Source organism: Atractosteus spatula, chromosome 9, assembly GCF_055471065.1.
Source record: "Atractosteus spatula isolate fAtrSpa1 chromosome 9, fAtrSpa1.hap1, whole genome shotgun sequence".
NCBI lineage: Eukaryota > Metazoa > Chordata > Actinopteri > Semionotiformes > Lepisosteidae > Atractosteus > Atractosteus spatula.
In genome coordinates this window covers 52169177-52185386 of record NC_142714.1, presented here as the reverse complement: position 1 = coordinate 52185386, position 16210 = coordinate 52169177, and the positions used below count along the sequence as shown (strand labels likewise).

Sequence of the window (16210 nt, the reverse complement as noted above, 5' to 3'; positions counted from 1 at the left end):
TTGCATCTGGCAAAGCAGCGAAGTGTCTCGGGACGGAGGAGGTGCTCGGCTCAGGCACAGCCTGAATGAGAGGTGACATTCGTCTGTTTACAACTCATTCGGGAAGTTGTTTAAATCATATGGCTGAATTGTGTTCATCTGTCGTTCTGTGAAGTCCGGACAGGACTGTGTGCTACAGGACAGTTGTATTTTTATTTTATTTTTATTTTTTCAAAAAGCTGTGATTGTGGATTAGTGCTTAAATAAATACAGACTTTCGCCCTATCCCCCGATATCGGTGGCTCCGCGGAGCGAGCACCAATGAAATGGCTGCTTTTTGCGGATCTATTGGTAAAAAAAGAGACATCCCCACCCCCGCCCTGGGTGTTCCTGGCAGTAGTCAGCCCCGCGGAGTGCTGGCCCCAGGGATAACCCGGGAGCTGGGACGCGTACTCACGGCGCCCGCTGCCGAGGAGGCGAGCCCGTGTGCGGGAGCCGAGGTGCGCCGCGGTATTGTCATCTCTGTTCACGTGAGTGCACGGGATGCGGTGCCGATCAGCAGGCCTGCTATTTTTAAACAGAGCTAGTCAAAAAACCTTTCAGTCTGAGGGGGTTAGCTTTGGAAGTCAAAGGTTTGCTGGGTCCGTTTCAGCAGATAAGCAGCCTGTTTGTGGTGGTCGTGTGCCGGGGGTCTTGTGCCTTACAAGCCAGACATCAGCGAGGCTGTCCCCCCACTGCAATAACCTGGAAGCTGTTTTTAACCTGCAAGACTGGACTGTTGGCGTGGTGTGAGGGAACCAGTTTGTTTCAGAGTTCAGCCATCTTCACACGAGGCGCAGAACTGAAAGGACGTTGGGCATGTCGGTAGAGGAGAGAGGAGAAATTCAGGAGAGATGTTTTCTGTGTGCGGAGAGGGGATTTGGGATTAGGAAGTTGAGTGTATAACTAAGCGTGATTTAAGGGTTTGCACTGAACTGAAAAACAATGGCCTCTTTTTTTACAAGATGAAATTCTCTGAACAACAGCAGTGTCAGTCATTGGAGTGTGTTATTTAAAATTCCACCTCTCTGAACAAGGCTTTGAAACTTTTTCAGAACGCTTCTTTCTACCTTTTTCAGAAAAAAAAACAAACTCTGGCTGTTTACTCCAGTGTCAGTGGAAGCCCCACAGATAAGCCTCTGGTTTTGTGGGATTGTTGGTGGCCAAGGCCGGTCAGTGTGTTCGGGCCTGTCAGTGTGTTCAGTGTGTTCGGGCCTGTCAGTGTGTTCGGGCCTGTCAGTGTGTCCAGGCCTGTCAGTGTGTTAAGTTTTTTCATCATGTTCAGAGTGTCCAGGCCTGTCAGTGTGTTCAGTGTGTCCAGGCCTGTCAATGTGTCCAGGTCTGTCAGTGTGTTCAGTGTGTCCAGGCCTGTCAATGTGTTCAGCGTGTCCAGGCCTGTCAATGTGTCCAGGCCTGTCAGTGTGTTCAGTGTGTCCGTGGACAGCGGTGAGAAGCTGTGTCGCTGGGTCCTGGTTCCGGCGTGGCGGTCAGGGTCCGGAGACGTTCACTCATGTCCTTCCTGCGCAGGAGGTGCTGGTGCAGCCTGGGGCCCGTCGGAGTGCGCGGCGCCGAAGCCTGGAGCAAGCCCGTCCCGCCTGCGATGGTGTCGGCCCCTCCGCTCTGCAGCAGCGTGCACGGCTGGGTCAGCGCCGACCGGATCCGCATGTGCGGTATCAACGAGGACCGGTGAGCGCCGCCGCCGCCTTCGCCCGCGAGGCCTGTCCGTCTGTCCCCCCGCGCTGCTTTTTCAGCAGGCACGACATTCAGGGCGGCCTCTTACATCACCCCTGCACAGCGGTGTCTCTGAAGGCCCGTCCGTCGTTTCTCCTGATGCGAGCTGAGAGCTGGAGCAGGGAAAGATTGCGTCTGTTGTAGGAGTCTTCGATTTGAGTGCTGTCCGCTACAGGAGACAGGACATCCCTGGTAGGCAGCTCACGAGGTTAAGCTCTTGAGGGAAAAGGCCCTCGTTGTTTTACAGCATAAGGAATCAATAGGAAGTTTATTGCAAGATTCCACAAGAGCATTGTGATGTTGCAGCTTTGTTGCTATATTGGATTAGCGCTGTGATGGTATTTACCAGATTGTTGTCTCAGCGCAGGGCAGGGCAGGGTTCCCTGAGGCTTTTAAATGCATGCTGTTGCAGGACCCTCCTGCCTAATGGGTTGTTGGGCATTTAGTCCCACAACTAGCCGCCACAGTTGTGTGTTTTGTCACCCCTCCTGTTGGAGCCGTCTTGCGCATATTCTGTTTCTCTGGAGGTCGTTGACTGAGGCCCCCTCACCTTACAACAACAGTGTGAATGGCTGCTAATTGATAAAAAAAGGGGGGAAAGAAAGCCCAGCATGATCCGAGCAGCATAACTTGATCACAACTGTGAATGATTAGGTTAGGCTTGGAATCATTTTTAGCCACAACGCGTTACAGTGGCCTGAGGGCGCAGAGTGAGCAATGGCCCTTCATCAATTTCTGCCTGTTGGGGGAGGACATGTGTTTATATATACAGATGGATATGTGCTGAAATGTGTCATGTATAGTGTGATGCAGAAATGTTACCTCATGTAACGATCCTGGTGCAGGTCCTTCTCCAGTTATTCCCTGTAAAGAATCTGTACTCAGAGGCTGAGTATTTCCTAAAGTTTTTTAATGGTGAAAGTGTCTCAATTAGTGCAGCTGAGCCCAAGCCTGGATACTGCCTCAGGGTCCTATATCAGGCTCTTCTGTGCCGGCTTGCGTAGAATTTAGGATTGCCGGTAGTGAAAGTTTCAGGAGGAATAAGAGTTTCACTGTGATCTGTGGGTCTTTTGTTTTGTTTCAAGCCCCCTGGAATCTTTGTTTTGGCCTTTTGAAAGGGAAGCAGCTCACAGTGTCGCCACCGGGCACGCCCCTGCGGGGGCTGGTTCATGAATAGCCTGACAATGGCTGCCAGGAGACCTAGTTGTTAAAAACACTCAGGTGTGAATAGCTGTGGTTTTGGGGTCACGCGGGAGGGCCACAGTGCGGGGTCCCTCAGCTGTGCGCTCGTCAGCAGCCTCATTGTGTCCCCTGTGTTTGCCAGGAGAGCGCCGTACCCCGAAGAGGAGCCGGCCCGGGCCGGCACGCAGCCTGTGGCGCCGAAGGAATGCTGCGCTAGCAGCAGCGTCGTGCAGGTAACACCGCCCTTCCGCTGGGGACAGCTGAGGAGGGTTTCAATGAGATGGTTGAAACGCCCGTGTGTGTGATGAAATTCAAGTTTTTAATATGCTTTGTTATTGCACGCTGCTTGTATTACACTGAAAGTTCGAACCTGCAGAAACAGCTTTTGGGCCAAAATTTATAATCCCAAAATGTTACATTTGTCAAGGCAAAGACAGACGAATTCCCCCTATTTAAAGGGAAGCACCCCAGGATTCCTTTAAAAATGCCTCTGTATTCTTATACTGCATTGTTAGCTGACTGCATCAGTCTTAGTTGATTATAACGAAAGCATATTCATCGTATACTGCAAGGGTCAAAAAGACCTTGGTGAGTGCGTAAGGTTCAGTGATATAAGATGGAGCTGTATGAGTGACAAGTGAAGCAGGCATTCATGGTCACAAACAGCCAGATGTTTCAATTTTGTGCCCTACATTTTGTATCCAGGTAAGTCTATAGAGAACGAAGTCTTGCTGGCAGTGATGACCTGGAGAGTTCTCAGTCACACAGCAGGGCTTGCGCTGAAGCAGTCCCTGGGGAAAGAGCTCCAGGCCAAAGTTTCCCATGTGCTGGTTTCTGTTGTCCAGGTGGATGCCACCCAGATGAACGCAGAGGCCAGCGCTTCGAGCAGGTCTCCGGAGAGGATGGTCGGGCAGCCCCCGCCACCGGCGCTGCCCCCCGAGCTCCAAGCCGACGTTCCCCTCGGCCAGCAGTCACAGCCGGGCCAGGCTGCCGAGCCCAGGGGCGCGGACGTCTCCTCGAGAGCACCCCCGCAGACACAGCCTCCCCCGGGCAGCGGCGCCGAGGGCCCCGTCTCTCCTGCGCAGCTGTGGCCTGTGAGAAAGATGGAGAGCGCGGACGTGTGTCTGGGCTCCGGCGCCGGCAGAGCAGCCCCGCCGCGGGTCACGCTGCCCCTGGGCTTCCAGGGCGCCCCTGTCTTCAGTCCCCCGCACACTGTGGCCTTCGTGCCCCCCACGCCCGTGTGCAAGATAACTCTGCCCACAAGCACGGCCCCCCTGGCGGCTTTGAGAGACCCCCTCGTCGCCCAGTTCGCACCAGAATGTCAGCTGCAGAGCTCAAGTTCCGGCCTGACTCCCCCCCTGCGGACCCTCCCTTACCATTTCCCCCTGGGCAGGACCCTCACGCCCGAGCCCAGATCCCCCTCCGCCGCGCAGAAGCCTCCGAGTGGCTCGGTGTCGAGCACCAAGCTTTCCACGGCGGGACCGGAGCTCTGTTCCGGCCCGGACTCGGCGTCTTCGGCCCCGCTCGCTCTCCCGCTGAAGCAGCCGGCTCTGGCCTCTGCTCCGCCGGCGGCTCTGTCGCTCCCTCCTCACCCCCCCGTCTGCTACAGCCCCACTGGCTCCCTGCCTCTGAGCCACACGGCCACACACAGCAGGCTGCTGGGCCGCTTGGAGAGCAGCAACCCCCACCCCTACGCCGACAAGCCGCCCTTGGCGTACGCTCGCTTAAAGTCCTCCCCGATGGCCCTGGAGGAGCTGTCTCTGGCCCCCTCTCCCGAAGACAGAGATGTGCCCCTGGACTTGTCCACGAAGTCCAAGCGTCAGAAAACCACAATGGATCTAAGCAAAAACTCGCCGATGAGGGAGCACCCCCTAGTGGAATCGGGGCAGAACGAGCTGGCGTCGCTGAAGTGTCCACCGCCAGCCCAGGCTGTGAGCTTCGGGCCCGCTTCTCCTTACCCCATCTTCCCAGAGGTCCTGAGAAACGGTGCCGCTCTTGCAAAGAAGCCCGTTGGGCTTTTGAGCTCCCAGGTCCCAGAAGCCTCTGCGCCGTGGGCTAAGAGCTCCGCGCAGGGCTCCCTCAGCAGCCTGCCCGGGACGTACGTGGGCGTGGCCAGTCCAGTCCTGGCGGCCACCTTGCGCAGCAAAGACGCAGCTTTTGTGGACGACCCTCAGAACATCGCCAAGCAGGAAACCATCTCCATCATTGACCAAGGCGAGCAGCTGCTTTCTAAGGGAAAGAAGGCAACACCCAAGACGAAAGACATCCACCAAGCCCAGACGAACAAGCACCCTAACAGTAGCCTCCTGGGAGGCAGGCAACAGTGCCCGCCACCCAAGACCAACATGTTACCCATAACTCTGTCTGTTTCCGCTAATCTCCTGGCTCCCTGTCAGATAAACGGTGGAAACACCGTCTCTCGGCCAGCCGACACACCCCTGTTGCACCTGCCAACCTTACTTCCCTGCTCTGGTGTATCCGTGCCGGAGAAATCCATGCAGGAGAGCCCCCATGTGAGGGTGGGGGGGGTCAGCGAGGGTGGTCTCTTTCACCAGAGCCCACCCAAGGGAGAAGAGGAGAAGTGGGACAAAACCAAATCGCCGTTGTCCAACCTGGAGTCCATAGTGAAGCACACAGCTCTGGAGACGTCCTCGCGGGCCTGTGATCTGGCCAGTGCTGACACCAGGGAAACGGAGGCAGTCCTTTTGCAGGCTGGGGGCCAGGAAGCTGCCTCTCAGGAGCCAAGCGTGGCGGAGATTCCTCCCTCCAAAACGCCAAAGAAGCTTGAGAACGCCTGCCCGGACGGCCCTGCCTGCCAGCAAGATGGGAAACGAGCTGCTTACCTTGAGTTGGCGAGCAAGGCCTTGGAGGAAGCGCAGCGTGATGGCGAGAGGCCAGTCCCGGGACACGGCGGCGGTGGGCGCGCGGAGCCCCACCCCTGCCGGGGCCCAGAGGAAACTGCGGAAGCGCAGGAGGAGAGGAAGGTCGCCGAGCACCTGTCGCCCTGCGTGAAGCTGGAGGGCATCGCCTTGTCCATCCTCAAGGGCCAGCGCGCTGCCGGGGCCGGCCGCGAGAGGAAAAGGAACGGCGCCCCGGAGGCACAGGAGGCTCCCTCCGGAGGCAAGGACCGGGGCAGCCAGTCCAGGAGGACCCAGGAGCAGCCATCCCCAGATCCCGGGAGAAGGACGGAGAAGTCTGCTAAAAAGCAGGAGACGGGCAGCGCAGTGGCAGATGAGGACCATCGGCCAAAGAAGGTACTGCAGCTCTCGAGCTGATTTGCGTTTTCTTGTGCACTCCGTGCGGTAGTTTTCCAGAGCTCCATTTCCTTACCTTCCTGGAGGAAGGCAGAACCAAACTGGAATAGTAACCACTGCGTGAAAGACAGCGCTGGCATCTTAGAGTTTGTCCGGCTTTTCCTCTGTATTCATAACATAGTGCTTCACATTACGAGTGTGGCACATAATGATCTTTTGAGGTAATTAAAAAGCAATTACCATATCAATTAAAATGAGGAGAGTTCTGTAAAATCGTGATACCCTAATAGTGATTATGTTGATATGCAGGCAAATACTCATCAAGTATTTAATTCCTCATTTTTATGTAACACTTTGGGGATTAGAAAAAGATTTTGAAAAGAAGTACAACTTTGAAATGCAACAAACAACATTTTTATTTATTGTATTTATTTTTATATCTTAAAATAAAATAAAGGGCTATTTTCATATTAAGATATATATTGCCACCTAAGGGTGACACGGTAGCACTGTGGTTAGCATAGCTCCCCAACGGCACTGGAACCCTGGGCTCAATGCCTGGGGTGCCAACTGTGTGGAGTTTGCATGTTCTCCCTGGGCTTCCTCTGGGTGCTCGGGTGAACTGGCATCATCTGTGCCTGTGTTTGCCCTGTGATGGCCTGGCGTTCTGCCCAGGGTGTAGCCTGCCTTGCGCCTGTTGCTTGCCTGGATAGGCTCGGGCTCCCCCGCGCCCCTGAACTGGATCAGTGGTTAGAGACAGGTGGATGGGTTGGCCCAGCTGCGTAGAGAGTGCACTCCCATCACACATACCAGACGAGCTCTCCAGTGGGGGGCAGGTGTCCCAGCTGCCGGGGCTGACGAAGGAGTTTTTGTGTTGCAGAAGAGGAAGCGGTGGGCAGCTGTGCCCCAGGAGAGCCAGCCTGAGGTGCCCTCGTGCCCACAGAGCGAGGAGCTGGGCAGGAAGCGCAGGAGGAGAGGGAGTCTGGCACACTTGAGCGCGCCTGCTCTGGGTGCAGCAGGTGAGCATGGCAGGGCCAGCGTCTGGGTGCACCACGGGCTCTGTGCTGACGTCTGTTTCTGTTTTGGCTGCTCTTTAAGGAGTGCCAGAGAGCCTGTGAGGACTGGCGCAGGTGACAGCTGTATGCCCAGTGCTGGTTCACGCTAAGCCACCTGGGTCACCTCTGTCTGCTGGAAAATCCCAATGTTTTAAGTAGATGCTTCATCTGGGCAAGTGTGTCATTTACTGCAAGAGATGTATCATTTACAGGCTGTGGAAAGGGACTTGTAGATTGTTTTAGTAGGAGTTCTGTTTGACACCCGTCGGTTTGGATTCACTGTGCCAGCGGAGGTGGCTGAGCTCTTGACTGGCGCTCTCACTGACAGCGGTGTAGCTCACGGCTGCCTGACTGGGGGCACAGCCGAGCCGACCGCAGGGCTCAGGGGGGCGCCCAGGGAGTCACTCCTGACCGGGTGACCCAGGAGGCAGTGAAAAGAGCCAGGCTGAGGGTTCCTGGTTTAAGCCATTCAGGTAGCACTGCTGCCTTCAAGAGGCTGTTCTACCAGGAGAGTTTTATATCTGCTAGCAGCTCATTTCCGCGGTGGAAACTGGCCGTACCTGTCCTGAGTGTGAGCGCAGTGTGGAAACTGACACTCCTGTGTCACACAGATGGCCTGGGCAGCCCGTTCCCGTGCCCCAGGAGCAGCGAGGTCCCCGTCTCCCTGCCGAAGAGCCCAGCCTGGATGAGTAGGGAGGGGGGCCCCGCAGAGAGCACCCCCAAACTGAGACGGGGGCGGCGGCGAGTAGGGGGGGCTCCCCGGGACGACTGGAGCTGCTCCCCGCCTCCGCCCCTCCGCCGGCCCAGGGGCCGCCCGCGCTCGCGCTCCCGCCCGCAGCCGGAGCCAGGCGAGTGGGGCGCGGCGCCGCACGGCGAGCCGGAGGCCCCCGCCCGGAGGAAGCGCAGGAGGCGCCGCAACCGGAAGTACCAGAACGGGGAGTACATCACGGAGCGGGACCGGGCCGAGGAGGAGGAGGCCGAGGAGAGCTGCGTCACCACACGGCAGGCCGCCCGCGCCGGGGCAGGTACGGCACAGCGCCCCCTAGCGCCAGGGCAGCGGCAGGCGTCGGCTGCCTTCTGGCGGCTGGAGGAGGGGTGGGAAACATCCAGGCGGCCTGGAGTCCTGCCGAGACACGTGAATTGCAGGAGCAGTGTAAAAGCTGTGTTGACACCAGGTTCACAGAGATGCCTTTTAACGTCAGAGGGGCTGAGTATCTCCACCGCGCCACACGCGCGTCATTTATCACGTTCGAGTTCATTAGCATTTCTTAAAATGCCAGTAACCCGGCTTTCAATGGCTCAGGGCCAGTCCTTGCTGGTGAAGATGGATGACTTGATATTTCTGCGTTTTTGCTCGCGTTGTATTTCCTCCTCTTCCCGGATGGCTGTAGTTGCGGGGTGCTAGCGTGCGGGCTGTAACGCGGTCGTGTCCCTGCAGATTCCCTCCCCCGGCGCTGCGCCCCCCCGCCGTGCCGGGGCCCCAGCCCGGACCCCGCGCTCCGGAGGGCGCTGCTGACGCGCTCCGGGGCCCTGCGGCGCTCGGAGCCCGCCGGCGCGCCGGAGCCCTGTGACAAGCCCTCGGGGAAGCGCAAGTTCAAGAGCAAGCACCTGGTGGAGGCGGAGGAGGAGAGGAAGGTACGCTGTCCGGAGAGCTCTCGCACGGAAGCAACAAAGCACAGATGCGTGGGGAGAAAAAATGCTGCTTGGCGTTAAAAATGCAAAATAGATGTTTTTTTCCCTATCATTTGCCATTTGTTCTAAACTTGAGTGATCCTTTACAGTAAGCATGTGGCAGACCAGTTGGCATGTTGATTCTTAATACGGACCTGGGGACTTAATTTTAGTTTACTTTCAAGACAATCTGTAGTAACGCATAGTGTGTTTTCTGCTTGAATTCTTGTGCAGCCAAAAGATGGACTTTTTTAAACCTTGGACTAGAGTAGAGCTACATCGCCCTCTTCTGGCGAGAACAGTAACTACAGGCTGTAAGAAGGATGCGGACGGGTCTTTGTTTCCGCAAGCGGTGAAGTCGGCGCTAGTGTTGCCCCGGGTTTCTCTTCCTCGTTCCTTACGCCGTGTTTTTAAATTACAGGTCAAGACGAGACGAGGCAGCTTAGGCAAGTGCTCAGCCTCTCTGCTGGCCGCAGCGGAGAGTCCTCCTGCGAAGAGGCTGGTAGGAACGGGCTGCACCCTGAAGGGGGCGTCCTCCCCCTCCCCGGGCAGGAAAGGAAGCTCTGGGAAGAGGGGGGGCCCGGAGTCGACGCCCCCCCCCGGCCGGCCTGCCCCCCCCGAGGTGCGCAGGCTGATCGTCAACAAGAACGCCGGGGAGACTCTGCTGCAGAGGGCGGCGCGCCTGGGCTACCAGGTAGGGCTCCTGGAGGAGGGGGGGTGGGCCGGGGCTGCACAGCACCTCCGCTGCTCGAGTTATTAAGACCTGACGAGTCTGACAGGAAACAACGAGAAGCACCTGAATGCAGAGGCTGCCACTGCGCTTCGGCCTGAAACGAAGGGGTTAGCTGAGCAGCGAAAGCACTGGCTGCACTGGACTGGTCTTTCATGAGCGTTATCATCCACTGCTGCTCAGCACGCACCACGCGCAGTCCAGGGCCGGTCAGCTCCATGCCTGAGCAGCTTCTTTCTTTGAGGAAGTTATTTTTATCTTGTGCAAGCGAGAGAGGGGTTGCGTTGTTTTTAGCTGTGGTCAAGAGCCAGTGCCACTCCTGCTTCTTTTGTGACCTCTCTTTCTCTCCCTCTGCCCCCCTCTATTCCTCTCCCTCCCTCTATTCCTCTCCCTCTCTCTCCCCATCTCTCCCTCTCTCCCCCTCTGCCCCTCTGTCTCCCTCCCTCTCTCCCCCTCTGTCTCCCCCCTCTCTCCTTCTGCCCCTCACTCTCCCCCTCTCCCCCTCTGCCCGTCTCCCTCTCTCCCTCTCTCCCCCTCTGTCTCCCTCTCTCTCTCCCTCTCTCCCCCTCTCCTCCTCTGTCTCCCTCTCTCTCTCTCCCCCTCTGTCTCCCCCTCTCCTGTCCTGCAGGAGGTGGTGCTGTACTGCCTGGAGAAGGAGGTGTGCGAGGTCAATCACCGTGACAACGCGGGCTACACGGCTCTGCACGAGGCCTGTGCCCGGGGCTGGGGCGCCATCGTGGCGCTGCTGCTGGAGCACGGGGCAGACGTGAACTGCAGCGCGCAGGACGGCACGCGGTAGGCACTGGGAGGGGCAGCCGTGCCGCGCCAGTCGTGTGTGTCTGCTGGCTCCGGCCGCACGCTCACAGCACTGTAGATATGTGGCTCAGCTCTGCCTGTGGCAAAGATTCAGGACAGCCCTGTGGTTGTTAGTCGTAACAAAACTAAATAGCACCTGAAGAAGGCTCCACAGCCGAAACATTGTGTTTCCCTCCTTCTCTTTTCAGCAGGGAATAAACCTTTACTTGTTCCTAAATTTCAGCAAAAGTACCGTACATAGAAATCGAAAATCAATGTGCAATCACATTTTATTTCTAACCCACCAAGTAAATGCAAAACAAAACAGAGAGCTGCTTGTTCCTGGTAAGAGTCACAGTAACCAGGGGCCCAGAGCACAGGACAGGAATCTGGGTGACCACGCAAACTCCATGCAGACCCACTGCCCACTCTGGAACAGAACCCGGAATAACACAGTTTAACACTGCGACAGGATAACTGGAGTGCTCATTGAAAGGACCTTTTGAGTTTTACAGATTGGTACAGCGAGGGTGTGGTGCCTGTCCCAGGTGTGCGTGTTGGTGATTACGACTGTTTTCGCAGCCCGATTCATGACGCCGTGGCCAATGACCACCTGAACGTGGTGCGAATCCTGCTGGGTCACAGCGCGGACCCCACGCTTGCGACATACTCCGGTCAGACCGCGCTCAAGCTGGCCTCCAGCCCCACCATGAAGGCTTTCCTCACAGGTAAGCGCCCTTGCGGTTTTATTAAGGCTCTGGCGCGTCACATCCTTTGTCACACAGAGTATCGTTCTGTGCGCCGTCCGCGATTTACATGACAAGAGTGGGCTCAGGCCTCTGCAGGTGTGAAGGACAGCCCCCCGGCACCCTGGGAAGCCTGCAGCTGAGTTTGCATTTTAACAGTCCTTTGTCTGGGGATCCTCTGTGTCTGTGTCTTCATGGTTTCATCCCGTTCTGCTCATAAACTTGAATGTCTGATCGTTCACAGGAGCCGTTTAGAACAAGAGGGCTAATTGATGTTTGCCCTCAGCTCTTGTGCAAGAACGCCAGTCCTCTGCTTCTTTCTTTAGCATTGGAAAATGCCCTCTGGCAACTCTCCTGAATTCGATCCCTCCGGCCAGCAAGGATTCTCCCCCCCACCTCCCTGCTGTCGAAAGTGGGGGAGTTCCTTGTCTTCCACAGACCAGTTTTTCCAATGGACACCAGCAGATACCTGTCCGTGCCTCCCCTATCTGTGTACTGTGCGCTGTGCTCACTCCCAGACGCTGGACTGCTTCCGCACAAGGCCATCTCCTGTATGTCCTCAGCAGTGCACGAGTCTCAGAGGAGACCCAGCCCACATGACTCTGGGGACCAGGCTTGGCCACCCCTGTGGGGATCCTCTGCCTCTCTGCCTTTCAGACTGGGCTGGGGCAGTGCCTTTGGGCTTCGACTCGCTGCTGTTGTCACTGTACTAGAGCAGGTTCCTCTGCAAAATGCACGCTTTCCACAGCAGAGTTCACATACCCTGGAGGGGTGATGCAGCTCTCATCTGCAGGTCTGTAGGTGCACTGGTATCCAGCAAAGCCACGGTGATCAGTCTGACCCAAGCCCACCTGAGCCCAGGGGTGCTCAGCCACACTGCGAAGGTCAAAGACTCAGAACGGTACTGTTTGGACTGTAGAGTTCTGTCCGCAGTCTGAGCACAGGCCTGTGCTGGAGAGCCCCACTGTCGACACTGTTATTTATTCTGAAACTATTAATTGGGGGAAAAAATCATTTGTTAAACTGGCCACAGATGGTAACTGCTTTTATTGCTGTGAGGGGCCTTGCTAAGGTCAGCGAGTTGATTGCAGAGCAGACAGATGACTGCAGGGCCTCTTTCTGATCGCTTCCTCTCTCTCGCAGAGTACTTTGCTGATCTCGAGGGTCACAGCGAGGACGATGCCAAGCTTTGCTGGGATTTGTACAGCAGCTCTGTGTTCGGTAAGACATGACTGTCTTCTGTTTTATGTGCCAAGTGAGGTTATAGGCAGCAGTGTGGAGCAGGGCTGAGGGTGGAGTCAAACTCCCAGCTGTGTGAATGGCTGATTTGGATAAAAGTGCCGGTCAAATTAGGAAGAATATCTTCCATGCAGGCTGCTGCCCTGCTGATACTGCTTGAGTGTGCCTCCCTGCCCCACCCTAGTGTAACTGCAGAACTTGGTGCTCAAGTCTGGCTTGGTGCTAAATGGTGTTTTTTGATTCATTGGCATGGCATCTTCTTGTGATTAGTATCATGTAAAAGTCAGAAGCACCTGCTTGTTTATTATCTATGTTTGTTTATCTAGTTAATTAAGATTCTATTCTTTTATCTTCATTATTTAATAGTTGATTGTTTTATTAAATCCATCCTAATGTGAACCAGCTGTGCGAACACAGTACTACTAGAGGAAGAGTTTGGATTAACACCAGCAGTGGTCTGAACGACAGTTATTGCTGCCCCTGTAGAGCAGAAGTAAAACTCTCACCTCCTGGAGCAGTAGCTGAGGAGGAGTCTGGGATGGGCTGTGAGATGCCATCTGTCTGTCTGTGTGCTCCAGAGACCAACCAGGAGGTGAACTGGGACTTCCTGCTCTCCCCCCCTGAGGAGGAGGAGGAAGACAGGGATGCGGAGGAGAAGGAAGACTGCTTCCTGTTTGAGTTTTCCACAGAGCCACTTTTGCCCTGCTATCATGTCCAAGTGACCCTGTCCCAGGGGTGAGTGACTGCGTGCTGGCCCAGCTGTGTGTCCTGACCAGTGTGTGACAAACTGTTACACGACAGGTGTTTTACTCCCAAGTTCATGCTTTTATCTTTTTTTTCAAATCAGGATACACTGTTGTCCAATTAATAGCTTACCTGCAGTGAACAGTGCAAAATCATGTAAAGCCAGAATGAACGGTTAGAGTGTCATGCCTTCAAGCACATTACAGCAAGCAGAAGGAGCTGTGCTGAGCTGAACTAGGAGATTATTTCCTGCATTGAACTAAGAGACGTGAGGAGCTGGGCGAAAGAAAGGAGACAAGATAAGATCACTTTATTGGCCATATACAATTTCTTGCATTAGGAATTTGTCTTTTCACAGACCCCAGCTTGCTCTCCATGAGACACAGACAGGGAGAGAAGCTGGGGGTCAGAGCGCAGGGTCAGCCATTTATACGGCGCCCCTGGAGCAGCTGGGGTTAAGGGCCTTGCTCAGGGGCCCAACGGAGTAGGATTCCTTTGTCGGCTGTGGGATACGAACCAGCAACCTTAGAGCTGGAAGATTGTTTCAGACCGAGTTTTGCTTCCATTCACAGCTGTCTTGCTTCTCTCTGTGTGTCTGCTACAGCTTCTGCAATTGGCTTCTCCTCTCCGACGTCCTGAAGCGTCTCAAAATGTCAGCGCGGATATTCCGGGCGCGATACCCTCACCTGGAGGTTGCCAGCCTCCCGCAGGCGGAGTTCGTCAGCCAGGTGTCGGTCAGCCAGCTCATGTCTGTGCCCCGGGAGCTGAGGGACAGCAGCCTGGAACTGGTGCGCTGTGTCCCGGAGCTGCAGGAGCTCCTGGGCTCCTCCGTCCAGGTGCTGCAGGACGAGCCGGCCGAGCTGTAGCGCCGGACTGACCCACTCAGGACAGGGGGGCAGCCACAGGCCAGCTGGACAGAAACATCGCTCTGCAGCTGTTCAGGTTGAGCTTTTAAGACAAAGGCGCAAAACCACATTTTAAAACCCTTTTTTTTTTGTTTCACCTCAGGGCTCCAGGTGGAATTTTTATATGAGCCCAGTGAACGTTACATTTTTGTTTTTCCGAATTAAACTGAATGTTCTCGGACGGGGATTGTCCTCGGTCCCCCGCAGCCCTGAGTGGTCAGCGAAGAAGTGGGGGTCCAGCCTGGCCAGATGGGCCTGGGCAGGCCGCAGACTGACCCGTCCCCGCGATCAGAGGCCTGGACTGCGTGGACAGGCTCTTCTGAAATACAGGGCACCTGCTGGCCACCGCTAAACCGATTGTATCTGAAGAACTTGACCTCGGTGATCTTCAAGTCAGGCTTTGCGGTCGGCTCTGGTTCCCCCTGCGTTTTCGATAATTTAGTATTTTGGTGAACCACGGATATGCCCACACCTTACCCCTGGCCACAAGCTTTCTTTGAAGTGAACTGACTTGCAGAGGTTCCGGATTCCTGGGAGTGGTCTGGTGGAGCTGCACAGCCGAGCGGGAGACTCAGGGCTGGTTCTCCATGCCTGCAGCACCCCCGGCGTGACTCTCGCGGCCGCCCCTCCTCGGCCCTTACTGCCCTCAGCCGCTGTGACTGTCCTGCGAGTCCAGAACAAGAGAGCGTCTGTGTCTGTGAACGGGTGGACTTGGAGCCTTTCTGAGACAGACGTTACAGGACGGTAGGACATGTTGGCTCTCCTGCAGATGCCCAAAACTCTGAGCTGCGTACTGAATCTGGAGGATCATGGGAAGGATAGGTGACCTCTGACCTTCCCATCCTTTTCCTGTTCTAATGATATTGCTTCTTCCATGTCTGGTGGAAACTTTTATTTACTTACAGTGTTTGGTTTGTTTCCTTGGCTTAATTTAATAGACTTTGTTATGATTAATATATTTTCCTTTTTTTCTGTGTGTGTAATATGATTTAATAAGATTGGTTTGTATGGTTGGTGCTGTAAAAATGAAACATTATATATATATAATTTTTCCTTGGTTCAAAGGTTTTTGTTTTTTTCTCATTTTTTTGTGTTTCTCCATACATATTTTAACAAGCAAAAGTACAGTTTTATTGTACTGGTGCTAAACTAGATTTTGTGTTTGACAATCAATGGATTTCCTTTTTGAAGTTTAAAACAATAAATGATATTTAAAAGAAAATGAATATAGAAATAACACAAGGACGTGCATTTTCCTGCGCAGTGTCTCTCGTCACTGTGCGGGCTGGCCGCGATGACGTCACGCCTCGTGGGCGTGCTGCTTATGCGCTGGTTAGGAATCGAAGGAGGACACGCAATTAAGCATTTTTTTAAAAAAAGGAACAACATACAGAATAAAGCATGGTTGTTAAGTCTTGCTTGTGGTTTTCTTTATATCAGACGATAGCTATATATATATGCAGAAGTGTATTTTCGTATTAGCTTGTTAGGTGAGGTTAGTGATTTTTGAAAACTAATTCTCTATTGGCGGTGCAGCCAGTACGGCTCCGCTTGTACTAGTGCGATCTGACCCAAAATGCACCGCCACTGTAACAAGGCAGCGTCTTAACCGTGGCCACAAGGGGGCGCCAGGCATTCACATTTACTAAATTGGCGCTTCATGAAAACCTTAGCATACCAGAAGAAATGGATCTGACAGTGACCATTTTAATATTGCTAACCTTTAAGTTCACGTAATTTGCATTGAGGCATAGCAGGACAAAAACCAACCTTTTGTTTGCATGCTAAAAGACAGCAAAAGGAGAACTGTGCCATGCTAACCGAGTCCCCTGCTTTATCCAGGTGGCTGGAGCCTATCCTGTCAGGCAATGGGCTCAAGGCAGGGTGCACACACACTCCAATCAGGGTAGGTTAATTGACTTCTGGGAAAAACTGGCCCTGATTGGACTGTGGGAGGAAAGGTTCTCCTTTCAGAGAAAGCGCCGTTTGAGTTCTTTTCTCTCTGTGGAGATTCGCAGTCTCACAGGTTTTACAGTTGTTTCTAAACCAACAGCCACTGAGTATCAGGGACAAGGAGTCACTTTGTCCAAATAAGCGCATTCATTGACTCAATTATCTGAGGATTTGAATGTAACTAAAC

General features: G+C 54.6%; 1 protein-coding gene across 1 annotated transcript; it reads left to right on the top strand.

Annotated features, from left to right (window-relative positions):
- Window positions 1-305: 305 nt before the first annotated feature.
- Window positions 306-15482, top strand: bcorl1 (BCL6 corepressor like 1). The gene is made up of 14 exons (XM_088926058.1): window positions 306-509; window positions 691-767; window positions 1546-1704; window positions 3074-3164; window positions 3777-6185; window positions 7066-7204; window positions 7852-8265; window positions 8679-8875; window positions 9333-9605; window positions 10270-10436; window positions 11019-11164; window positions 12326-12403; window positions 13000-13156; window positions 13770-15482. The coding sequence occupies exons 1-14, from the start codon at window positions 306-308 to the stop codon at window positions 14029-14031; spliced, it is 4773 nt and encodes a 1590-aa protein (XP_088782184.1). The 3' UTR covers window positions 14032-15482.
- Window positions 15483-16210: the final 728 nt, after the last annotated feature.